The sequence below is a fragment of the Lacerta agilis genome, chromosome 10 (genome assembly GCF_009819535.1).
Source record: "Lacerta agilis isolate rLacAgi1 chromosome 10, rLacAgi1.pri, whole genome shotgun sequence".
Lineage (NCBI taxonomy): Eukaryota > Metazoa > Chordata > Lepidosauria > Squamata > Lacertidae > Lacerta > Lacerta agilis.
Window position 1 is genome coordinate 3,522,965 of NC_046321.1, and position 26,894 is coordinate 3,549,858.

The 26,894-nt window shown below is 45.5% G+C and overlaps 1 protein-coding gene across 3 annotated transcripts in view; it reads right to left on the minus strand.

The window, feature by feature from the left end:
- The window catches only part of CALU (calumenin), a 38,551-nt gene that overhangs the window by 7,427 nt on the left and 4,230 nt on the right, over nt 1-26,894 (minus strand). Inside the window, exons 3-8 of one of the 3 annotated variants that reach the window (XM_033161647.1) lie at nt 23,705-23,789; nt 22,979-23,099; nt 8,500-8,735; nt 4,452-4,645; nt 2,398-2,564; nt 780-840 (exon numbers count right to left, since the gene is read on the minus strand). In XM_033161647.1, coding sequence (XP_033017538.1) covers nt 780-840; nt 2,398-2,564; nt 4,452-4,645; nt 8,500-8,735; nt 22,979-23,099; nt 23,705-23,789 — 864 coding nt within the window. Of the gene's footprint in view, nt 1-779; nt 841-2,397; nt 2,565-4,184; nt 4,379-4,451; nt 4,646-8,499; nt 8,736-18,405; nt 18,488-22,978; nt 23,100-23,704; nt 23,790-26,894 lie in introns of those variants that run through there. The other 2 variants (XM_033161646.1, XM_033161644.1) reach the window with 2 other exon arrangements.

Here is a 26,894-nt window from a genome sequence, read left to right on the forward strand (position 1 = left end):
CAGGGCATGAGAACCACGCGTCCATTTGACTCAGTTGCAAATTTTAACCTGAGGCCCCAAGCATCTACAAATTCAACAAATACAGTATATTCTGGCGTATAAGACTACTTTTTAATCCAGGAAAATCTTCTCAAAAGTCGGGGGTCGTCTTATACGGCGGGTGGAAAATCTGTGGTGGAGTATATCTCAGACTCTATATTTTAACTGGAAAAGTTGGGGGTCGTCTTATATGCCCAGTCGTCTTATACGCCGGAATATACGGTAATAAAAATAAATAATAGTGTAGCAATCACACAAAAAAGAACGGAAATCTATCGCGGAATGCACCACAGGGCTATGTGGGGGTGATAACAATAACGACTCTTAAATCACCTGGATCAGCAGCTAGCCTGGGAATGAGAAGATGCAAGGAGGAGAGTATCAAGGGGGGAGGACCTTTTTGTTTTAAATGGTCCAGCCAGGAATCTTTTCCCTTTTGCCAAGATGCTGAGGAACACAAACTTGAAAGATACATCGGTTTTAATCAATGAAACTGAGAGGGAACGGGCAGCCAACCCGCAGCCAGCCCTGTTCCTCTGGGGGTGTGACTGCCCACCCCACCCCCCACAGCTGCCATGATAATGGGGAGGATTTCTTAATTCAATTTATTACCCACCCTTCGTTCCAAAAGTGGGTTGTGGCCATTTTAAATGCAGCATTTTCATAGTAAGTCTGAGGAATGTCAACAAGAACCTGAACTAAGGGAGGAGGAGGGGAGAGAGAAGAGATGTCTGGCTCACCTATGTATTCTTCCAAGTCGATGAAGCCATCTCCGTTCTTGTCAATGTCCTCCATTGTTTCCTGTTGAGAAAAACCAACGTCAGCATCGCAGCTTCAGCTCAGGTGGGACCTATGGTGCCCCTTCTTTGCCAGAGAGCAAAGAGAAGCAGGCATAAGAATTGCTTTCCAGCGGGCAAGAGAACCTTAGGATCAATACAGAACATTCAGAGACCCCTAGAAGGGAGCGCAGGGGGTCAACATCCCAAACCACCCATCCACAGAACAAGTTCAGAAACCTCTCCTTCCACATATGACCCAGAGGTGGCAATGATAAGCTGACCAGAACCAGGCTGGATTTGATTTACATCAAATCAATTTAAATCACGAATTAAATTACTAGTCAGTAAGACTTGATTTAAATCTTTTTCTTTTCTTTTTTGCAGATAGACTCATTCTTGCTGGTATAATCTTAATATTTGCAACCAGATGAAGGTTTCATTTTTGGAATAATAAATTTTCAGAGCAGTTATTTTTTAAAACAACAACAACAATTTAGACTGAGTTTTAGCACACATGAGAAACTTAAAACAAATCCTTATTTCCTGATGAATAGCCTTTGGACTATAATGTAACCTAAATAGAAAACCATCTTAAGAAAGATTTTTCCTCCAAAAGCATTTTATTTTAAAAATCCAATTTAATTTTTTTTAAAAAAATCTGATTTAAATAAATAAAATCTGATTTAAATAAATAAAATCTGATTTTAAAAAATATATTTTTTCAAAAATCATTAATACTATCCACCCTGACCAGAACACATTTCAGAAGGAGCATTAAAATGGTTTCATAAAAATTTGTGAAAATGTATAAAGTGAGTAATAAATGTTGGAAATGTAAAGAGGAAAAGGGAACGTTTTATCATATGTGGTGGGAATGTAAGAAGGTGAAAGGCTTCTGGGAAATGATATATAACGAGATGAAAAAAATGTTGAAATATACATTTATAAAAAAACCAGAAGCATTTCTGCTTGGAATTGTAGGAAAAGAGATTAATAGACAAGATAAGAAACTGTTCCTATATGCAACAACGGCAGCGAGAATGTTACTGGCACAGAAATGGAAGCAAGAAGAATTACCGACGAAGGAAGAATGGCAGACAAAATTAATGGACTATGCAGAATTAGACAAGATGACAGGAAGAATTCAAAACCGGCGGGACCAGGAATTCCTGAAGGATTGGACTAAGTTTGAGAAATATTTGAAAGACAATTGTGATCAACAAATCACGCTAGCAGGTTTACAAGAAATTTTGTAAGGTTAATGTTAGGAAATATGGAAATAATTTTGGATGGTAATAATTAATTGTTGAGATAAAAAGTAATAGTGGAGTTGGAAATACGGTAAGAAATTAGAAAATTTGAAAATCCTGAGAAACGGTTGATGGAAGTAAAAAATATGTATAAGATATGAATATTAATGAATGTTTAAAAGAATGTATATAAAATTCAATAAAATATGTATATCTATTTTTAAATCTATTTTAAAAATGGTTTCATAAGCCTTTTGCAGGCGAGAGATGGGTGGCAGCGTGTCACATAAAATATGGTTATCCTTGCCCCCTGGCTTAAGTTAGCCCACCTGCACAACTATATCCTTCATGTATTCGTATTCTTCAGGATGCAGAAAAGCAGTGAACTCTTCCTTGGTAGCAATCAGGTCGCCGTCCTTGTCGGCCATCTTGAACCTCCGCTCATCTCTCACCATCATCTGCTTGTAGTTAAAGCCATCGTCGGGGTCGGGGTCGTCTGGGTGGCAAGAGAAAGGTTGCGTCTGCTTCAGCAACAGGAGGGGTAACAAACCTCACCCGTGTTATCATTACTACTGCCGGAAGTGCCGCATGCACACGTTTACTGAACATGTCACAGGGCACACTGTTCAGGAAAAACAACGGTAGAATTTAGCTCCAGCCCAGCAAAAAATGGCTGGCTCTTTGGTCACCCTCCTACTTTAAGGTATATTTTAACCACAGCACATTACTTCATTTCGAACCAACTGCTAGAGATACACGAAAGAAAATTTATTATCTGGGTATCAAAATTAAAGTAAAAGCCAAGAGCAACATGCTATATTGCAACAGGGATGGCTCTTTTCCCAAGTGAAGGCAGGGAGTGCACATTACGGAGGAAGGTGTGTTTGCAATAGGCTCAGAGCTTTACACACTAGCCTTTCCCCCCAACCTGGCACCATCCTGACTGTATGGACTACAACTCCCATCAGCCATAGACAGCACTGATGTGCTAGCAAGGGCTGATGGGAGTTGTAGTCCCAAAGATCTGGAGGGTACCAGGCTGGAGACGGCTGGTTTGAGTCAACGTTAGTGAAGAGATTTTTGGAAACACCCCCTTCCCACAACGCAGAGTGGTGAGTTCCTGGGCACTGCAGCTCAACCCAGAAGTTAGCCTTCCTTGCACTGGGTGACATTTCCTCCTCTGCAGACGGGAACGGTGGGCTCCTGGGCCAGGGGTGGGGAACCCGTGGCCCTCAAGAGGCTCCTGGGCTATGTGAGCACTGGCCGTGGCGGCTGGGGCTTAGGGAAGCTGCGAGTCCAACGCAGCCTCTGGGGGGGGACATCTCCCAGGATTCTCCCCTCCTTTCTTAAGCAAAGGTCTTGAAGAGCTCAGTCTTGAAGAGCTCAAACGCAACAGGAGATTTAAAGTTAACATGCAGCCCGTGGTAGCACTCAAGAGAGTTACCATTAAGACCATGTCACTAGGCTATATTTATGAATGAAGCAGAGGTCTGAAGCTGCATCTCCAGTCAAGGTCTAAGACTTCTAGGGCTTTTGTGCTTAATCTAGGTAAGTTTGCAAGGGACCATTTTCAAAGGAGAGAACTGCTACCTCTGCCGTAACATGCGATTCTATCCTGTGTTAGAAACTCAGATATATAACCTAGGCGCCAAATGGCTCCTTAGACCAGGGTTACGGTCGCCCAAACCGAATGCCAGGTTGCCATTTTGGGGCCAGACGGCTCAAAAGTCGTATTTCTCAACGTGACTTTCGGGTTCCTGAAATTCATTCCGATGGTGCGGATAAAATATAACGGACAGAATTCTGCAGGGTGCGTTGCTTGTGTGTGAAAACTGTCAAGATCCAAAGATCTCCGGGCATGCACCTCCAGATGGTGGAGACGTCAGGTGCCATCTGGGCATCTTCACTTGGTTGCAAGTGGCCGATAGCCAGGTGCAAAATGTGCCTGGTGTGTTTCGAACGCTGATTCTATCAGCAGAGGTGCATCAGACCCCAAGCTCTAAATCATTAGGCGTTTCAGACTTCCCATGGCCTGCAAGACCACCCCCGCCCCGCCCCCTCCTGCTTCACCGGCAGGAGATCAGGATGCCTGCGGCTCTGGCAACTTGCCCCTTACCCAGGTAAGTGCCATACGTCACGTTTCTGTACTCATCCCAGGAGATTAAGCCATCTTGGTTCAAGTCATACTCCTGCCACTGGTGCTCTACATTGTCATACACGTACTTCTTCTGCGCCTTCTTAATCCAGGCCTTCAGCTCCCCCTCGGTCACAAACCCATCCTTATCCGTGTCTATTTTACTTACAATCATTCTACAAAGACAAAACAGCAAGTTTCAAGACGCCAGGCTCCAGAAAGCGGTTACCCCAAGAGCGGGGGACCTACCTAAGATGTAGCCGTAGGTGGCATTTTTATACTCTTCCCAGGAAATGAGCCCGTCCTCATTGAGGTCGTGCCCCTTCCACTGGCGCTCTACATCCTCGTAAATCCAGCGCTTTTGGGCAAACTTAATCCAGTCTTTTAGCTCTTCGGGAGTTACAAACCCGTCCTTGTCTTCATCTATTTTACTTACAATCTTTCTGTAGGAAATGCAGAAAAAGCCGGCAAGAGTTAAAAGAAACAAAAGTAAATAAATACCCGGGCCTAGCCGGGGGGGGGGGGGGGTTGTCACGTGCCCTGTTGGGCAACGGCTCAGGGGCAAGCCAACAGTGGGAGGAGCAAGAGGCCTCATGCCACCAGGAAGAGGGCACCTGTAGCCATCTTCTGTTGCTGGGACTCCCTTCAACCACAGCCAGTATGGTCAACAGTCAGGGAGGGTGGGGGGCTGCAGCCTGACAGCAGGTGGACAGCAACAAACACCCCTTCCCTATCCTCTTCTGTACAGTGGTGCCTCGGTTTTTGAACAGAACCCGACCGCTGCAAACCTGGAAGTAGGTATTCCGGTTTTCAAACTTTGCCTCAGAAGCCGAACGTGCTCCTGAGCTTCTGTTTTTACTGTTGCGCAGCTTATTTGAGTCTCCTGCATAATAATTAAGGCTTCCTTCCTTCAGTTTTACTCTTAAGCAGCAAATTTAAGTCCCCCACCAATCGTAAATAAGGCTTTTTCCCTCCCATTTTTACCCTTAAGCAGCAAATTTAAGTCCCCCCCATCATAAATAAGGCTTTTTTTCTCTCCCGTTTTTACCCTTAAGCAGCAAATTTAAGTCCCATCCCGTCTCCCAATCGTAATTAAAGCCTTCTGTTTCTGATTGCAGTTTTCTGAGGTGATATTTGGTGCTTTTGTTTTTGCTAGTTTTTGCGTTTTGGTTTGTGTGGCTTGTTTTTCATTTTATGATTGATTGATTGATTGTGTGACTGCAGAAATGGATACAAGCCCCCCCCCCCCACATCCAAACAATGACTATCATCAGTGCAGGTAAGAAAATAATAATAATTTTAATTTTTATCATCTACAATACTGTCTTATTTATTTTATAGTACAGAACATTGATTACTGCTTTCATTTTATGGATCAATGGTCTCGTTGGATAGTAAAATTCATGTTAAATTGCTGTTTTAGGGGTGGTTTTTAAAAGTCTGGAACCGATTAATACGTTTTGCTTTCTGTGGGAAAGCGCGCCTTGGTTTTGTACCGGACTTCCGGAATGGATTAAGTTTGAGAACCAAGGTACCACTGTATTAGGAAGGAACAGACTGAAGCCTTGTTCAACAGCAGGGTGGCAGCTGGTCATCTTTGTGGCACAGTGGCCTCTGAAACCCTCAGCGGTTTATATGGACCTCTCAGACAGCCCACCTCCCCGTGCATCCAGTAGTAACCAAGGACCTGCTTGTAACGCCATGCAAGCACGGAACCAGATCCTACCAGATGCCATCCATTATTTGGCACAATTAAATGGACTTTGAACATTAACTTGCATTTAACAGCCCTGGTCCCTGAGGCAAGGAAAGCCACTCAGACACGCACACAAAGGTTTCCTCTTTGCTCCAGGCAGCTGCCCCAGGGATCTCCAGTCACAGAGGAGGGACACAGCAGCAGCTGCTGGGAATCAATAAAGCAAGCTGAGTCCGGGGAGGAACTCGGAGAAGGCAGAGCCAGGGAAAAGGAGGAAAGGGGCTGCAGCTGCCACCTACGCTGAGAAGCTCAAAAAGCAGCCAAGATGGAGGCAAGGGTGGGGGTGGCGGCTGGTTTTGAGCTTCCAAGGTAAACGCATGCTACCTTTGTACTGTGTTAAAAACACATTTTCTTTGCGGAGTGCCAGGTTCTTTTCCTTGACACCTGACCCACTAACAGGCAAGCTCTCGGGGGCCAGGCGTTACAGCTGGGCTGTTCACCACCCCTTCGCTGCCCTCCACTTACATCACAGCATGCTGGTGAGGGATTTAACTGAAACCCAACCTACAAGGAAAGGTCGGACGAGGTGGCAATTCTGGGCAAGAGGCATGAGTCCTAGAAAAGTAGCCTGCAACCTGCCTGCCCTAACTAGACGACGACTCCCCTGAACAGCAGGACACACATCCTCCTACTCTAAAGCAGCCTTCCCCAGCCTGACTACAATTCCCATCAGCCCTTGCAAGCGCAGACAGCTGCTCTGGAGAGTGTTCCTGTGATGCAACGTGAACTGGAGTGCTCGGCCCAAATTTCTGCTAGACCTACTGGCTTTGCTCGAATCCTGTGTGTGTGTGTGTGTGTGTAGGGTGTCTCTTGTACTAGTGGGTGACGGTCTGGAAGCCTGTGCTGGATACCCTTCTTCTTGCCCCGACCCTAATGGGCATCTGCCCGTTCGAACAACACAGCAGCACCCTACTCACAGCTGCCAGAGAAGGGAGAAAAATTCTTGAATCAATTCTCTGGTGCAAACGTGAATGTCACGGAAGTGATGCAAGCCTGTGCTACTTTGCTGGGCTGGACAAACAACCAGGCTCTCGAGCTCCAGTCTCTTTGGCCAAGGCCCTCACAGCAGTGCAGCATGTTCAGAAAGTCTCAACAGTGAGGGGCTAACTTGCATGATTTATTTCCCATGGAGAGTTTTTCCCAAGTCTGGAGCAGCAGAAGCATAAGAATGCTCAGCCAAATATAACCACAGCTGTCACTCCTGTTACTTGACACTTGGGCCACAGGGTGGGGGGGGGGGTGCAAGGTGGGGGGGAGGCATTTCCCACTGCACTGCCGAGGGAGAGCCATTAGCCCTATCAAGGTCACAGCCTTCTTGTGGAGCTAATTTGAACAAATGCAATGAAGCAGGTTAACGTATTAGCACCGCTATTCTCCTCAGTATGAACTCCAGGGCCCTAATCAAGACTCTCGCCATGGGCACAAATTTTATTAACAGTGCTACCTTGGAAGTCAAACGGAATCCGTTCCGGAAGTCTGTTCGACTTCCAAAACGTTTGAAAACCAAAGCACAGCTTCCGATTGGCTGCAGGAAGCCGCGTCAGACATTCGGGTTCCAAAGAACGTCTGCAAACTGGAACACTCACTTCCGGGTTTGCGGCGTTCGGGAGCCAAAATGTTCGACTCGCAAGGCGTTCGCAAACCAAGGTACAACTGTACTGTTAATCAGCAACTTAAGGGGCACTTAATAATAAGATGCACCTGCACCGATTTTAATGAAATCTTTGGGGAACCTTTGGCCTTCCCAGGTGTTGCTGAACTACAACTCCCATCAGTACCAGCAAGCGTGGCCAGGGATGATGGGAGTTGTCATTCAGGAGCATCTAGGTCAAAGGTTCCCCACACCTGCCCTAACTCTATAGATCAGGCATGTCCAACAGGTAGATCATGATCTACCGGTAGATCACTGGACGTCTGCAGTAGATCACTGGTAGATCATTGGCTCCCCCCAAAGAAGCTGAACAACTGTGGCTCCCCTTAAAAAAGCTCAACATTTTACTTCCCCCCTGAAAAAACTCAACAACTTTGACCCGAACCCCCAAAAAGGGGGTAGATCACTTCCAGTTTTAACTCTGTGAGTAGATCGCAGTCTCTTGGGAGTTGGCCACCCCTGCTATAGATACTGACCTGGGAATAATTTCCGTTTAATTTACTTCCAAGAAAATGTCGCTAACTTTGGGCTGCAAGTCTGTCTAAAGGGGAATAGTCAAAACAAAATAAAATAAAAAATTCCTTCCAGTAGCACCTTAGAGACCAACTAAGTTTGTTCTTGGTATGAGGCTTTGGTGAATAGGTAACTTGAGGATTTTCAGATGTGGCTGGGCTCCAACATCTACCAGTTGCAGGTAGCATGGTAAATGGTGGGAATCCCACAACACCTGGAAGGCTACAGGTTCCCCACCCATGGCCTAAAGGCGAGGACAGTTGCTTAGCTGGAGCCCCGTGGGAGATGGCTTGTGGGGAGGACACAAAACAGGCTGCAGCGGGCTTGAGTCACCCCCAAGCAGCCTTCCTATGTGAAAACCATCAAGGTTTCCTTACCCCAGCCTCTCCTTGCTCTCTTCTGGCGTCAGCTGGTCAAAGGTCTTGGCCTCATCTGCACCCAGGAAGGCATCGTGGTCATAGTCGAAGTTCTGTGCGTCATCATGGACCTTGTCGCTGAGCTGAGGCTCATGGTGGATGCGATCCTTCTTCTCGGTGGGTTTGCTCAGAACACAGACGGTCCACAGGGACAGGTACAAAACGACCTGCCGAACAGCCACAACCATGGTGAAATCCTTGGGAAATTAAACACAGGAGCAACAGTTAGCTTGTTTTAGGTCTTGCAGGTCTTCAGGCTTCCCGGGGGGACCATCAGTCACGCCACACAATTGCCCTTCTGCTAGTTGCTTCCAACTGCAGAAAAAGGACGTTATCATTAGCTGGCTGCCTGATACATAGCTGTCAACTTTTCCCTTTTCTTGCGAGGAATCCTATTCGGAATAAGGGAATTTCCCTTTAGAAAAGGGGAAAGTTGACAGCTATGGCCTGATACCACTCGCCAACCCAAGCATCAAAATTAGAATGAACCTGTGCACATGGCTAAACATCTGAAGAGAGAACAAGTTTTTTGATGGAGGGGCTAAAGGGGAGGGAGAAGGGGGGAGAAGAAAGAAAAGAAAAGAAAAGAAAAGAAAAGAAAAGAAAAGAAAAGAAAAGAAAAGAAAAGAAAAGAAACCTTAGGATAAATGAGTAGGGACAGAAGTATATACTGTTGTATATAGCCAATAGTATGGTGATTTTGATGCATGTTATTGCCAGACTTCCTATTGAATGACTTTTTGTAACCTATTCGATGTCCCTGGATGAAAGTGTGACTATAAAGAATGTAAATAAAAGAAAAGAATGCAAAAAAGAAAATAAATAAATAAAAAGGAAAAGGAAAGTATTCAGCACAACTGAGTAAGCTCTTTTGGAATTCAGTGCTGGTGTTGTGTTACGTCCTTTTTTAGGCTTAAGCATAGCTCCCTCTGCAATGTTGTGAAATTCCAGTTTGAAGGAGGATTCCACAATGAAGAACACTAATAATAACAATCTCTCCTTTTTGTGACATACCTACAGCAGCTAGGAAATGCTCACCTAACCTAAAATGATAACAAAAATGTCATCAGGCAAGAGCCCTGTGAGAACTGAAGGGGAGTGTTTTCCTGCCAACTACAAAACACTGTGGCAGTACAGAATTTGCTCACCGTTATGGAATTTCAACAGCTCCATGCATAAAGAGATACACAATTTATAGTCTCACCCAGCCCAGGGAGAAAAATCACATCACAGGGAGGAGGGGACCAGAGCCACCAAGTTGTTTTGGCAAATGCTTAAGATCCTGGGGGAGAGATTCAAGCCCCTCCCTGCCGCCAAAGGCATTGTATATATTCTATGTATGCGATGCACTCCGAAGGGTTTCTGTGCAACTTGCATTCCAGCAGCAAGACTTTTAACTATTTATAGCATTTCTTCTTCTTCTTCCACCACCACCACCCTTCGGATAGCTGTGGAGCTAGCTCTGCATAGGCCAGAGGGCTCCCTATAGCTCCCCTGTTGCAAAAGGAGCCACCACAATACCTAATGGAGGCCTGTATGGAATTGACTTGACGTGAGAAACCTCACTGCATCCCAAGCAGTCTTTTCATCTGAAAGAAACAGGGCCGGAAGGTCTCAGGGGGCTGGCTCCCTAGTAATGTAAAATATTTCCCAGAGAAGTCTGAAAGTCCAATTTCAGTTTTATCTGGCCCTGTGAGCTAAGCATTCCAGCGACACAACATTATGTAAGATGTCTCTTCGGCCTCATGTACAGAGTCAGTTTGCCGCTCCTGTTCAGTACTGCCAACATTGGCTTAGCAGTGGCTCTCCAAAATCTCAGGCAAAGGTGCCTTTCCCTGCAACTTAAAGGTAAAGGGTAAAGGGACCCCTGACCATTAGGTCCAGTCGCGGACGACTCTGGGGTTGCGGCGCTCATCTCGCTTTACTGGCCGAGGGAGCCGGCGTACAGCTTCTGGGTCATGTGGCCAGCATGACTAAGCCGCTTCTGGCGAACCAGAGCAGCGCACGGAAACGCCGTTTACCTTCCCGCGGGAGCGGTACCTATTTTTCAAACAATTAATCAAATGATGGGACAATTGCTACCACCAGACTGAAAAGTAGCTCTGCTATCTTATTTTTCTCCTCATATTAAGAACATATTTAATTGCTCATCTTCTAACATTGTGTATGCCATCAAATGCCAACAGTGCCCTTCAGCTCTCTATATTGGACAAACAGGCCAAACCCTACGCCCAAGGATAAATCTGACATCAGGAATCACAAGACAGAGAAACCAGGAAGGGAACACTTCAATCTCCCAGGAAATTCTATACAAGATCTCAAAGTAGCTGTCTTATTACAAAAGAATTTCAGAAATACGACTGGAAAGAGAAGTTGCTGAATTGCAACTTATTACCAAACTCTGGTCCATGGGGTCACAAAGAGTCGGACACGACTAAACAACTAAACTGCAACAACCAAACTTAAAACCATGGAGAGACCTGGTCTGAATAGAGACATTGGATTCTTATCTCATTATACATGATAAAGCTATTTTAGCCATCTCACCCCTTGCTTTTTCCTATGAGACCAACTGCAGTCATCAACAGGTTTACCTCACCTATCAGCCAATCCCCCATTCCCACCACCCTTCTGAGTCATACCCCTCCCCACCCTCTCACTATATACAGGTGAAACTCGAAAAATTAGAATATCGTGGAAAGGTTCATTTCTTACAGTAATTCAACTTAAAAGGTGAAACTAATATATGAGATAGACTCGTGACATGCAAAGCGAGATGTGTGTCAAGCCTTTATTTGTTATAATTGTGATGATTATGGCGTACAGCTGATGAGAACCCCAAATTAACAATCTCAACTTTGGGGTTTTCATCAGCTGGACGCCATAATCATCACAATTATAACAAGCAAAGGCTTGACATATCTCGCTTTGCATGTCATGAGTCTATCTCATATATTAAACTCCAGTAGCTAATGAAAACAATTGCTTACATAAATGGACTTTTCCACAATATTCTAATTTTTCGAGTTTCACCTGTATAAGAGTCTGGTGACTTCTGTTTCAGTGTATCTGAAGAAGTGTGCATGCACACGAAAGCTCATACCAAGAACAAACTTAGTTGGTCTCTAAGGTGCTACTGGAAGGAATTTTTTTATTTTGTTTCGACTACGGCAGACCAACACGGCCACCTACCTGTAACAATAAATACCCAATCTCCCATTTATTAACTGCAGCTAGATTAAAGGTAAAGGTAAAGGGACCCCTGACCATCAGGTCCAGTCGTGTCCGACTCTGGGGTTGCGGCGCTCATCTCGCTCTATAGGCCGAGGGAGCCGGCGTTTGTCCTCAGACAGCTTCCGGGTCATGTGGCCAACATGACTAAGCCGCTTCTGGCGAACCAGGGCAGCGCACGGAAACGCCGTTTACCTTCCCGCTGGAGCGGTCCCTATTTATCTACTTGCATTTTGACGTGCTTTTGAACTGCTAGGTGGGCAGGAGCTGGGACCGAGCAACGGGAGCTCACCCCGTGGCAGGGATTCGAACCGCCGACCTTCTGATCAGCTAGCCCTAGACTCTGTGGTTTAACCCACAGCGCCACCTGGGTCCCTTGCAGCTAGATTAGTGAATGCAAAATTCTTTTGGAAAACTTTAAATGCATATCTTTTTGAAGCCTTTATTTTGAAAGTATGGGACACTCTGCTTATGGACAAATTGAGCATTTCACCAAACAAATAACCATCCAGGAAGAGAAAGACTCACAACTTCTATACAACATGATATCCTTTTATTGACTCGGTTAGAGCATTAGATAATGCGCATGAGCTTGTCAAGTTGCATCAGAGTTACACTCATTTGCATCATGCATACAGCCCCCCCCCCCAAATCTATTTTTATGAAGCAAATGACTTCGTAAGAGGGTCAGGAGTTGAGTTCAAAAGGTTTACAAGCGGTATCCTCTCTGCTGCACAACAGACTTCCCGGCACACAACAAAGCTTCCTCTCCCTCCCCTTTCCCACCCACCCTCAACATCAGCTACAAAGGGTGGAGGGAGCAGATTTTGGGGTGTGCAGAGGGAGGAGAGGGAATGGAAGTTCCAGCAGAACTATGTGCACGGGGAATTGGATACAACCCATTATGCTCATATTAAGGTCAGATTTCATTTTTAAAACATATTATTAAAAACTGACATGGATCTGTAAATCTAATTTTAGATTTATTTCTTCTGAAAATCTATGCTACATAAAACCGGCTGAGGACTCCAACTGGCTTACTCCCACTTCCAATTCTCTTTTCCCGCCTGCTTCTTGGGAGGAAAGCAATGACAAACCTAGACAGCATCTTAAAAAGCAGAGACATCACCTTGCTGACAAAGGTCCGTATAGTTAAAGCTATAGTTTTCTCAGTAGTCATGTATGGAAGTGAGAGCTGGACCATAAAGAAGGCTGATCGCCGAAGAATGGATGCTTTTGAATTATGGTGCTGGAGGAGACTCTTGAGAGTCCCATGGACTGCAAGAAGATCAAACCTATCCATTCTCAAGGAAATCAGCCCCGAGTGCTTATTGGAAGCTGAGGCTCCAGTACTTTGGCCACCTCATGAGGAGAGAAGACTCCCTAGAAAAGACCCTGACGTTGGGAAAGATGGAGGGCACAAGGAGAAGGGGACGACAGAGGACAAGATGGTTGGACAGTGTTCTCGAAGCTCCCAACATGAGTCTGACCAAACTGTGGGAGGCAGTGGAAGACAGGAGTGCCTGGCGTGCTCTGGTCCATGGGGTCACGAAGAGTTGGACATGACTAAACCACTAAACAACAACAACAAATCCTCTCAGTGAGCACACACAACAGCATATAAAAACTGGTGCAATTTAAGGATGGGCAATTGGCCCTCTCAACTAAAATTGGTATGCATTGCCGGAGGTCACGCTTTCAGAGTTCAGCTAATGGTGCCTTATCCAGCAGCCATATAGATAGGGATCTCTTGTAGCCTTCCCTGAAGCATCTAATTAGAACTGTGAGAACTGAAGGGGTCTTTGGTCTATCTCAGGGGTCTGCAACCTTTAAGACACAAAGAGCCACTTGGACCCGTTTCCAAAGGGGGAAAAAACAACTGGGAGCCGCAAAACCATTGCGACATTTAAAACAAATATAACGCTGCATATATTGTTTCTTACCTTAATGCAATAATAATAAATAACGTATAGGAGCCAATGCAAAGTATAATTAGTAAAAACAACAAGAATAAGTTATTACTTTTTTGCATTGACACAGGGGCGTACCCAGGATCAAAACTAGGGGGGGGGCAAGTCATGGTCGTTCAGGTTGTGACATTTCAGCACGGAAAGGCAAATGAAACCAAAATTTTAGGGAAATTATATATAATTATAGCAGTGCTTTATTACAGTAGTTATTACAATTATTTGCTTGGTTTTTTTTAATTTTTATTCTAGTTACATGTCTTATACCAGGGGTGGCCAACTCCCAAGAAACTGTGATCTACTTTCAGCAGTGATCTACCCCCGTTTTTTGGGGTTCAGCTCAAAGTTGTTTTTTGGGGGGTGTGGTGGGTGGGAGAGAGGGCTTCCCCCTCTAAGATAGGTTGGCAAGCGAACTAATAAAGAAAGAAAAAGGGGGGTGGGAATGGAAAAGTGGGGTGGAAAAATATAAATTGGGGGTGGGGTGGGGTGGGGAGAATATTAAAAATATGTAGTAGTTTAAAAAATAAAAATAAAGGGGGGAAATCTTTTTCTTCTTTTTCCTTTTTTTGAAAACAAAAACAAAAGGGGAAGAGAAAAGAAAAAGGGGGGATAGAGGGAGAAAAGGGTAATAATAAAAATTCAAATAGAGTGGCTGCAGCAGCTGTGGGGGGTGTTTGTTTGTTTTTTGTTTGTTTGTTTGTTTTAAAAATGGGATTTCTCCCCTTGGATTAAAAAAGGAGGGGAGGAAGAAAAAGAGAGGGGGGTGGGAGAGCAAGGCAAAAAGCCAAAAAGCAAAAAACAGGTTGGGGGGGGGGGAAATCACGCCAGGCACTGCAGCGCGCCGGCCTCGGGGCTCTGGGCCCCCGAGCCGCCCTTGGGGCCGTCTTGAGCATGTACACCGCCCGCAGCGAGCGCTGGCGAAGCACCGGTTGGCGGAGGTTTCAGAAGCAGCCCGGACGTTTTCGCCGCCGCCGCCCCAAAGCAGCTCTACTTCATCCTGTCGGCGACCATCACTGCCCTCCCGTCACGGCGACGCCTGGCCCGCCTGCTCCGCCCTCCGCGCGGCCGCTTTGAAAAGGATTCCGCCCGACAGGGGCTGCTCAGAACAGGGGCCGCTCCAATCGCCGCCGCCACCTCCCGCCGCCTTTATTATCCCGACTCTTTTCTCTCTCTCTCTCTCTCGATAACTCGCAAAGCCCAGCTCCTTCTTCTCCCCGCCCTAACGCCACCCTCATTGGCATGTTCCCCTCAAACAGGAACAGGCATCCCGGCGGCTCATTGGCCGGACGAAGCATCGCTCTCCCGTTCCCGCCTCCCGCCTACATCCTCAGTGGCTACCTTGGCGGTAAGGCCCCGGCCCCGGCTCCGAGCCTATGCGCCAAGGCGGGCGATCTGTCCTGCCAATCGGCACGCCGAGGTGGTAAAAGCTCAGCCCTCCCCACACGCTTATTGGTGTGAAGAAGTCGCTTCCTCTCTCTGGGAGTGGTCAAGGTGGACATCAATCTTGGGTCTGTCCTCGGGAACCCCGAGAGGGCTGAGAAAGACCGCCCAGCTGTTCAACGTTGATGCGGATTATTCATGGTTTTTTTGGCCCTTTTTTTTGCCGATAACCATTTAATTATTATTGAAAGGGCATTGAAAGGGGGCATGCCGGAGCCGCGGGAGACCTGTCAGAGAGCCGCATGCGGCTCTGGAGCCGCAGGTTGCTGACCCCCGGTCTATCTGATCTAGAAGGGCTCTTCTGGTGTACTGAATGAGTCCACAAGGTGCATAACTGGAGACACATCTGTAGAACTGTTATATTTTTTCTGCACAATCAGAATGAATTTCAGGAACCAAAAAGTCGTACTGAAAAATACAACTGGGCCAAAAAATGGCAACTAGGCATTCGGTTTTGGTGACTGTAACCCTGGTTTAAGGAACCATTTGGTGCCTAGCTTATATATATATCTGAGTTTCTAACACTGGAAGTAACTGGGAAGGGCCAACTTCATCAGCTGAGCTATCTATGTGTGGCATGACACTCCAGACACTTAAAAAGGGCTCTGCCCGAGAGAAGCTGGCCTCCTGCCTGGGGCTGGAAAACCATCTCAGATATCTAGGCACCAGGATGATTCATATATAATTTTAAAGAACCAGCATCAAATACTTTAGCTTCACACAAAAATCCTGTATACTGTTACCATTCATATTTTTAGTTGCTCCACAGCCAGAGGCAATTGAAGTGTTGTACAATAAAATAAAATAAAATGGGACAAAATACCAACAACACAGACTCTGAAAATCACAAAACCGTTTCTGATCAATTAATATTCCATTAACGGCGCTGGAATAAGGGAATTTCCCGCAAAAAAGGTAAAGCTGACAGCTATGTACTCTGGCTGGGTTTCCCCAGCCACTCTGGGCAGCTCCCAACCGAATATTAAAAACACAATACAGCATTAAACATTAAAAACGTCCCTAAACAGGGCTGCCTTCAGATGTCTTTTAAAAGTAAGATAGTTGTTACTTTATTGCCTTGACATCTGATGGGAGGGCGTTCCACAGGGCGGGCGCCACCACCGAGAAGGTCCTCTGCCTGGTTCCCTGCAACCTCACTTCTCGCAGGGAGGGAAGCGCCAGAAGGCCCTCGGATCTGGACCTCAGTCCAATAAAAAAAAAACCAACCAACATTTGGTAGCTGTAACTTTCACATCCTGCCCCCCCCCAAAAAAAATGTGAACTAGATGGACAATTAGCAAAAACCCAGTAAGAGAAGTTCCTATATACTTGCTTCACAACAAACTGTCCTTGCATTCCAAGTTATCACTGGGTTGTTCCTTGTCTAATTAGTCAACTGTTCTGTATCTTTCAAAATACCCCAAACCATCAGGGAAGAGCTTGTACCTCAATGACAGAGTACACTGAATGCCAGGGTCCAAGATTCAATGCCCAATTAGGAGGTGTCTCAGGGACGGAGGGCCAGGAAAGCCCCTGCCATTCATAGTGAACAATACACAGGACTACATGAGCCAATGGTCTGTAATTCTACAATGAAGGTTAAAAATAAGAAAAGCCAGTTCAATGGAGATCCTAAGTACTGTACAACAGTTAGGGCTTATCCACACTTAGCTTTTGCCCCATTCTTTCCAGGTACAGGACATTTTCCCACAAAAAAAACACACCCTTTTTAGTGCTCCATCAGAGCTAACCTCAATTTGGGTTTTCTATGGATTGCTGTTTGCTCCAATTGAGCTTTAAAGAGTGGGTTTCCTTAGGGAAAACTCTGTGGCAAAAGAACTTTAAAGCCAAAACAAAATTAAAAAAACTCCTTCCAGTAGCACCTTAGAGACCAACTAAGTTTGTTATTGGTATGAGCTTTCATGTGCATGCACACATCTGAAGTGTGCATGCACACGAAAGCTCATACCAATAACAAACTTAGTTGGTCTCTAAGGTGCTACTGGGAGGAATTTTTTTATTTCGACTATGGCAGACCAACATGGCTACCTACCTGTAACTAGAATTTTAAAGCCTTGATCTTCCTGGAATGAGCAAATAAAAAATACAGTAAGTGTGCAGAAGCCCCAACGCTCCTCGCTTTTTAATCACAGCAACTGGCATTCAGAGGCATACTGCCTGCAATAGTGCAAGCAAAACATAGCCACTGTGGCTAGTAAGAGTTGATATAACCTCATGGAGGATAAGGTTCCTATATGGTTCATTTATTTATATTAATTTGTTTATTTATTACATGTATCTCTCTTTCTTAGTTTGAATACATATGTATGTTAGAGATTTTTTTTAACACACAGGGGAAGAAAACACAGTGAAGTCACAATCAAACTGATGAACAGGAGGTTCAGAACTAAGAAAAAGGTACTTCATAAACCGTAAGCAACTTAATAAATTTCCTGCGTTTTACCTTAAAAAGAAAAGGCCTTTTAAATGTGGTTAGTAAAGACTACTGGAGTCAGGTCTATCACAATTGCTCAGCCCAGAGGCAGGATGAACAGGAGCACCAAATTAGAGGGTGAATCCTGACTGATGGGCAAATTGACAGACGGACAAAAGAATTCACACCTAAAGGCGCCGTAGAGCAGCTTCCCCAGCCTGGCGCCCTCCTGTCGTTCTGGGCTACGATTTCCATCGGGTGACGAAATTGACAAGGGAGGCCCCGCTGGCGGACTGCCCAGTTATTGCTGTTTATTAAATGTATATGCCGCCCTTCACCAGAAGATCACAGCACGGTTTGCAGAATAAAAACACAAAATACAGAACAAAACAGGACACAGCAGCAGACCACCACACACACAGAGAGAGGACCATTGGATAGGAAAACAAGACGTGGACCTGGGTGGCACCCGGGTGTGACCCTACTTCCGTGTCCCTGCGCTTAAACACGCAAGTCCCCAGGCCGTCGGAAGGCGATCATAAGGGACCAAGGGAGGCACGTCTGGATCTGGAAGCCCTCTTGGCTGCCAAGACTCCTCGGCACTGGGAGCCTTTTGTTTCCCCGGAAGAAACCCTCTCGCTATCCTAGACCATCCCCGGTCGCGTTCACACGTGAATCTGAACCCGGGTCAGAAGCGGCTCCGGGTCAGAACAGCGGCACCCCCTCCTGTGGAGGAGCACGTGCTCGTGTGAGCGAGCCTCCCCGCTTTAGCAGCTCCCGAGGTAGCCCCGTTACCTTCCCCCTCCTGCCGCCGTGGCCGCCTCCTCGGCTCCCTCCGCTTCTCCCCCTCACGACGACCGGAAACGGCCGCGCCAAAGGCCAACCCGCCCTGCCTCCTCCTGGCCCTGAACGCCAATCAGAAGCCGCCGGCCTTCCCTCGCTGCTTTACCATTGGCCTTCACGGTTTCTTACGCCCCTCCTTCCCCATCCCCTACTCCCTTCCCTTAGCGAACCGAAGCTGGGCGAGGGGGAACGGGTAGGAGGAGCCGAAGAAGCGGCTGGGAGCGGATTGGCTGGAAAGCGCCACGTCCTCACGGCGCGCGCTACGGCTCCGCAGGGAGACGCGCGAGCCGCCTTCTTCCGAAGCCGGCCCTCCGCGCGCGCATGCGCTGAGCGGGAAATGGGCGCATGAGGGAGGCCGTTGGAAAAGGCGGGAAAAGCGGGAGGCGCTGAGGCGAGTTGGTTTTCCCAGTCAGGAAAGGGGAACGGACTTCTCAAGAGTTGTTTCCCAAACCTGGGTCTCCAGCTCTCTTTGAACTGCAGTTGCCATCATGGTAAATGCAGATTTCAAGTAAAAATGGAAAGGTGAAGGTGGTGAAAAATAATAATAATAATTTATTTATACCCTCCCTGCTCATCTGGGGTACTCCTGAGTGAACAACAATGCCATAACTCAGTGGCAATAATTTAGCAATCGCAATAATTTAAGCATCTCTTCTAGGAAGTATCACTAAACTGAAGGGGAATTACTCCTGAGAAGACATACATAGGATTGCCCTTGCAGCCTCACGTATTTAAACAAGTGATGGGGAACCTGCTGTGGCCCTTAAAAATTATTGTTGCGGGGAAAATATCTTAGTACGTAGTTTTCTATTACAATAATCCAATGGTAGCCTCATTATAAAAATGCCAAATTATAATACAATTGCTAATCCCAATCATTCAGATGCCAAATTTTATCATTTAGGTGGCCTCCCGCATGCTAGAATTGATGGTTTGATGCTTTACTTTGTTTCTGTGTTCCAAAATCTTATTCATCTCAATTACATTCCGTTCAAAATTAACAATCCTTTATACAACAATTGCATATTAATGACATCCTTTCAAAATTGACACATTATAAATCTATAGGTGAAACATTCAAACTATATCCTTATTCCTCCTGTAACTTATTCCTCCTGTGTGTGACATTTTTTTCTGTCCATGGTGTTCCTTCCTGTCCTTGTAAAAGCCCTTAAGAAATCTGGACACCAACCTTTAAAATATATCTGCATTTTAAATATAACTGAGCTGATTTCCTTATTTCTTGCATATATTTGCAGGTCAATTTGCAGGTCACATGGTTGTGTGGAAAAATTGTGAACACGGGTAAGAACTTTAAAGATCTCTTCCAAGGGAGCAGGAAAATATCCATCTTGGCCGAGCAATTTAAAAGCAATTTATTTTGCGAATACGGCTTCACCAAGGGATAAAATTCTAGATGCACTTTATGATCAACATCTCAGAAGAATCCAACACTTTCTTTCTTCAAGAGGTTGCTGACCTCCCATTTGATGGAAGGGTCCACAAAATATTTATCATTATACAGTACAGTACTGTAAATGATTAAAACCCAAAGAAAGCCTTGACTATCCTTCTGAAGTTACAGGTACATAGCCTGCTACAGCTGAAGCTTTTAACCATTCTTTCCAAACTTTTGAAAAGAAAAAGGGAAGGCAATACTTGTCAGTGGCCACACAAAGGCATATGGACCACAGCAAACACACACCCCAGACAGACTGGGAGCTTGTTTTAGCACTAGCATCATATGTTCCTGATACATAATCCCACTTAGCACTCTCACCTCAGCATTTTGCATTACCGGTATATGCTGTTCCCTATCTGCCCCATGTATTACAGAAGTCCAGTCTGAAGGGAACCCACTGCGTGGATAACTGAAACTGTCTTGGACTGTGTAGAGCAGGCATGTCCAGGGTCCGTTTGGGGGGCCTAATCTGGCCCCTGTGGCAGTCTGTCTCCTGGGGTAAAAATCCTAAAAACAACTTCAATTTCAATCCTAAAAAAGCTCAACAACAAAAAAGGTCGGCCTCACACATGTTCACTTCACATCAAATCTGGCCCTCTTTGAAAAAAGTTAGGGCAGCCCTGGTGTAGAGTCACCATTGGCACACCAACCTAAGCTGGCTAAAGGTGTTCCACACCACAAAGGACACTTGCGCCTGCCATGACAAAGCTGAATCTAAGAGCACCCACAAATTGCACACGTTCTCCTTGAAGATGTATGTTCTGGTCCTCAAACACTGCACTTCAATCGGGAGAAAGCTGCACTCGCAGAGCTCAGACGATGTCGGCATCAGTGTCAGCCCTTGTGGAAAGATAACTGCCCAGGTAGGAGAGGTAATCAACACTTTCCAATGTTACATTGTTGAGTTGGATTTGTGGCACTGCAGAGGGGTTGTTTTGTGCTTGTTGGGGCAGCACTTTGGTTTTTTGGATGTTGAACAATAGGGAAAGCTTTTCATAAGCTTCTGCAAAGATATTTAGGATGGTTTGGAGGTCATCCTCCGAGTGTGCACACACTACGTTGTCATCAGCATATTGAAGCTCTATGACAGAAGTTAGGGTAACCTTACTCTTTGTCTTTGCTTTCAGCCTAGAAGGTGAGTGTAACACGTTGAGCACCACTGACCTGAACAGAGGAACCTACCACAAGGCATCCGTTCTCAGCCAAACTAGAGGCTAGTTAAGGAAACTGATTGCAGATGCCCTCAGTGGTGTCAATCACCACTTTGGATAGTTGTTCCTCTCCACTAGACCTTTTCAGCAAGCAACTTATTTTGCTTATTATTTTGATGGTGGTTGATTTCTACCAACCGGAAAGCTCGCAGCACCAGAGCAACTTGCAAACAGATGCCCTTCAGGATGTCCAATAAAGGGTAGCTGAGGTTACGGATACTGCAGAGGACATTCAGGAGGAATTTCAGCAGGGGCTGCAGGATGCTGTTGAACAAAGCAACTAGGAAGGGTTCCAGCATTTGGTCTCCCACTGTAGTTAAGAGGTCAACCACCAACACCTGAATGAAGAGAAGGGCACTGTCAGAAGCAGCTGGTTCTTGCAAAATACATTAACTGTGGAACTGACTACCTCAAGACTGGATCCTTGATACACACATGTCCTACATCAGCTAATGGACAGTTGTGCATCACATCAAAGATGTCCCAAAACAAGGAATGTCAACAGATGGTAACAAACACCTCAAAAACAGCATAGGCATAAGGGGTGAGTAAAATCATCAAAAGCCTAGAATTTGTAACAGATGAAAAGGACAAAACTTTCCTTTCTGGCCACCTTAAACTAAATAACAATTTAAAAGCTACCTTGTTCATGGGAGAGACTTGGGTCTCCAGGAGAAAACTATTTTACAGAAGAAGCCACCTCTTTTCATATGGCCCTCCTTGCAGTCCAAACTTGGCACAGAGGTGGCAAACCTCAAGACATTTGAGGTCATGGTGGAATATGGGGTGAAGCTAGTCTTTCAGGCACTTTGGAGCCTTGTTCTTTAGGAGTTTTAAAATCTTACTCTGGTTGTATACTCATTTGAAACTCATTCTCACAGTAGACTAAATTTCAAGGCAGTAAAGAACACCACCTGGATAATAGAAAAACGAGTTGTAAAAGAAATGAAAAATACTTTCGGACTACATAATGGCCACTTCATTATGTTTAATTACAAAGTTGCTGGGCATTGCAATCCAGTCAGAGAAAATAAAGAAGCAATAAAAATACTTTAATGCTAGAAGCACCTTTTGCTATTTTGTGGGTGGGATTCAGTCATGGGCACACACTGCACCATTAACATGGATCTGGCATTCTTGGGCAACAAACCTGCATCCGAACTCCCCCACCCTGAGTTTTGCAGTATGGAAAGTGCTGGGGAAATGTGCTGGAAAGCATGGCATGATCACTGCCTGATGCACATTGTAATTGAAACAAATTATCCATGAGCAGCTGACATCTAACCTCCCAGCAAACGTAATTCAAACAAATCAAGATGACTTGTTCAACCAAAAGGTTGCTCTAACCTTAGTCATATGTTGGGATGGGGAAGAAAATGAAAATACCAAAAATACCAGAAGACAGTAGGGATGATGGGAAAGATCTGGGGGTGGGGGGAACCCCTGTCCTATTTGTGTGCAGCAGAATGAGAAGCTGCAGTGGTGGAAGGAGAATGTCCTTGGCTCCTGGATACATCCAGATTTAGTATTCTGTTACATAACAATCTATGCTTAAAACAGGTGTTTTTTAAAACAGAGGTGGGCAACCTAATCTCATGTGGCAGCAAGAAGGAGAGAGAACTGGAGAGGGAAGTAGGGGGGCAGAAAGGGTGTCCCACCCACCTACGGCTCTGACCTCACCTAGTGTGCAGCTGCCAAGAAATCGCCCCTGAGGAAATGCAGCCTTTGAAAGCAGAAGAAAGGTGCACATTTCTAAGCAGTCAAAAACATACGCCTAACCTCCCTTTTTTGGCAAGGAAATGCCCATTTCTGAATTAAGAGCTGATGCAGAATTGAGGTGAAGTCCTCTCACCTGGAATATGGATTTGTTGAGAAAATGGAACAACTCTACTGTGAAAATGATGGGTACATAAACTAGGATCTTCAGGACACCAAATAATTCTCTCAAGCCTTGCTGAATCATCTTCTCAGAACTGTCCAAAACAGAGGGGTGAAGGAAGAGGGAGAGGGGGAGGGAGGGAGAAATAGAGAGAGAGCTTCAAAGCCCGGCAATAAAGAACAGTAGGCCTTGCTGGGATTTCCTTCCTTTCTGAGCCATTATACCCCATCCTGGAGGCAATAGGCTATGGCTGTGCTCAGGGTTGTTATTTAAGGGGCATAACTCAGTGGCACAGCACCCTGTTTTGCATGCCAAAAATCTCAGGTTCAGTCTACAGGTAGGGCTGGGAAGGACTCTTGCCTGAAACCAGTGCTTTTTTATTTAAAAAAATGTTTAGGGGTACTCTCGACTCAATCACCATTTTATAGTTCAAATCGGGGAAAATAAAAACAGTAAATGGACAAAAGTACAAATATTCACAAAATATTAATGGGTATGCGTACCCCTGCCTTCCCCCCAGAAAAAAGCACTGCCTGAAACCCTGGAAAGTTTCTGCATGAGTGTAGGCAATACTGAGATAGCTGGACCAGTGGACATAAGAACATCTCTAATGAAACAGACCAAAGGCCCATCTAGTTCCAGCATCCTGTTCTCACACTGGGGGCATCTTCCTTCCTCAGTTTTACATATGCTAGTTACCTTTCAGCCACCTTCAACATGTAGACTGTATCACGATGTCTTCTAGGCTGGAAATAATGTCGATCTTCATTGTCTGTACATGGAGCTGAAACGTCAAAAAGTTAAAAGGATGCACTTGAGCATTAAAAACATTCCATCTGGAAGGAGGACACAGGGTCCCCAAATCAAACAGGATAATGCACACAGTGCCTTGCATTCAGGTCCATGCTCAGGCCCAGCAATTGCTATTAACAGAGCAGGGGTTGCCCTCTTGTGGCAAAAGAGAGACAGATCACAAGAAGTACATCACAGCAACTCCACTGAAAAGCAGGTGTGGAAAAGACAGCTGCTGTTCTCTACTTGATATCCTGATCCACAGAATGCATCTGTTTGCATAAGGTTACTAACAGACTTATTCTATTATTACGACAGGCTATAAGTAACAGCCAAGCTAAACTTGCAGCGCAAAAAACTCCCTTGCAGTAGGAAGGCTGACATTTCAGTACACAATAAAAAACTCTTTTTAATAAAGCTTTTGGTCTTTAGAGCAAGGGTAACTAACCGATGACCCACATATGTATGTGAGTTCCCACCTCCAAGGTTTTTTGTGGGCCCTCAAGGCCCTCCCCAAATTGCAACTTTTTTGTACTTTGCCTCTGGGTCCCTTCACTGCAACATTATGATGCCAAAAGGTGGGGGGGGCAAGGTCTGCCCAAATTTGTCCCTTTATTCCCCCCCCATAGATATCCCACTGTAGACCCTAAGAGCCCCCAAAATTTGTCAATATTTAGATATCTATGTTTAGATTCTCAAAATCCATATTTTACTGACCACTCCCATGTTCTTGCACTTCAACCATACCCCCTTTAACAAGTGGCACAAGGAAAGTTGACCCTAAGTCAGTGCAGCCCCCTTGCCTGGAAAAGAGTTAGTCATCCTGCTTTAGAGGCTAGTTGTACCTTTTCTGGCTTAAGATTGTCTCTGATTTTTAATGCAAGTGCTGCTTGTTTAATTTTTCTGATCCACTGGCTTTTCATCTGCTGCTTGTCCCTTCCTTCCCTCCCCCCCCCACACACAGTTTGATTGTTTTTGCTGTATTTTTATTATTGATTTATTTCATAAAATTTATATACCACTTGATTATAAAAAAATCTCAAAGCAGTTTGCAAAAAGAATAAAAATATACAATTTTATAGAACAATTAAAACAACTATTTAAAACAATGAAGTCAACAATAAACTAAAAACAATAAAACCAGCAATAAGCTACAAACACATCAGCACTCTAGGCATCTGGGTAGGCCTGTCGTAAACAAAAATGCTTTTAGCAGACGCTGAAAAGAGCACAGTGAAGTCGCCTGCCTGATGTCAATACGCAGTGAGTTCCAAAGATCAGGTTCTTACAAATGTGGAACAGATCTTATGTGGCACCTATATTATTTTTGTTATCTGCCTTGAACTTAAGGAGTGTTTAGTCTCAGGCTTATTCCTCTGTTTTTGCTGGAAGCCGCCCAGAGTGGCTGGGGCAACCCACTCAGATGGGCAGGGTATAAGTAAGAAATAAATCATCATAATAAAAAGGCACTTGGGTGGAAAAATAGTTGAAGAAGAGCTACAAACTCTTCACACACAGATTCAGAATGGAGCATTTTCTGATCTCCCATGACGAGCTTGCATTTTGCTCTCTGGCTTCCAGCGTTTCCAACACACATGTAACATTTTCTGCATGCAGTTATCAGCAGGAATCATTTCAAAGCGTTCCCATTACATCAGAAGAAGCCCCGAGGGAACCCACACGATTGTGATGCAATTTCAAACAACACCTTGCTTCCCTCTTCCTAAAAACCCACTCTTGCAGTGAGGGATGTCCCTCTGCAAGCCAGAGCAGAAACCAGCACAGCATTTGGCTTCCTGTGAAACTGTGCATTTCAACCTGACACAGTTGAAAACACAACAGGAAAGGGTGTGGTGTAAATAGGGCTGGACCTACCATCAGAGAGAGTGAAGCAGCCGCTTCAGACAGCAGTGAGGGACACAAGGCAGTCTGAGCCAAGTGTGCTACATGGCTTGCTCAAGGCCTCTCCCGAGATCCCTTTTACTGTGCATTCAAGAGTATTTCTGCTCATGATGGTATGGGGGTCATCAATACTGTTTGCACCTGCAAAGGTTTTGGGGCAGGCACGCTGCTTCATTTCCAAGCGGCCGATGGTCTGCAGCTGAAATCCTGCAACTTATTCTACAGCAATTGTTCTGCCATGTTTGTCCTTTTGTCTTGCTATGGTGCAAGGGTGACCCTCCAGATAGCATAACAGCAGCACTGAGCACAAAGCAGAATGATGTCTGGACGGTCCAGTATAAATCTGCTCTAAATGCACTATTTTTTACATCAGTGATGTGTTGCAGATTACACCTGGGGAGGACCACAATTCTTGGAGAAACCCTGAACTAGCCTCCTGCTTTCAGTTCAGATACAATGAAGATGCCCCATAGCTAGTGCTAAAGAAAGAATCAACTGCCAATCCAGTCGGCTTCTGAACATGGAATGGTGACCCTTCACCTCTGGCAGCAAAATACCTCCTGGGCCAGTTGTGGGTGGAAGAAAGCAGAGGGAGACCAGGCAGAGCTCCTGGCAATAAGATAGCCTAGTATAACACCAAATAGTTGCAGGAATCATGGAAGCATTCCAAGTCTGCTTATGAGCCAGTGTGATTTAGTGGTTATAGTGTCAGACTAGGACCTCGGAGACCCGGGTTCAAATCCCCACTCGGCCACAAAGCTCCCTGGGTGAAGTTGGGCCAGTCACTGCGTCTCAGCCTAGCCTGCCTCACAGCATTGTTGTGAAGATGAAAGAGGGAGTAATATGTAAGCCGCCTTGACCTCCTTAGAAGAAAAGTGGGATATAGATGAAATAATAAAAATAAAGTCTCTCGTTACTCATTTCCTCTAGGCCTTGCTTGCATCTTCCTCCTCTCAACCAATGCAAAATGCAGTCAGCACCTGCACAAGGGACTGCAGACCTTGGACCTTCCAGGCCCTAAAGTAGGAGGCACAAAGCCTAGCCCAGGCTTCCCCAAATTAAGGCCCATGGGCCAGATGCGGCCCAAGGGACTCCGTTATCCAGCCCGCAGTGACGCCCGCGGCCACCGTCCGCTCTTACCGGCTATTTCTGGTGCTCCATTGAACTGAAAGTGCACCGGAAATAGCGTGTGGGC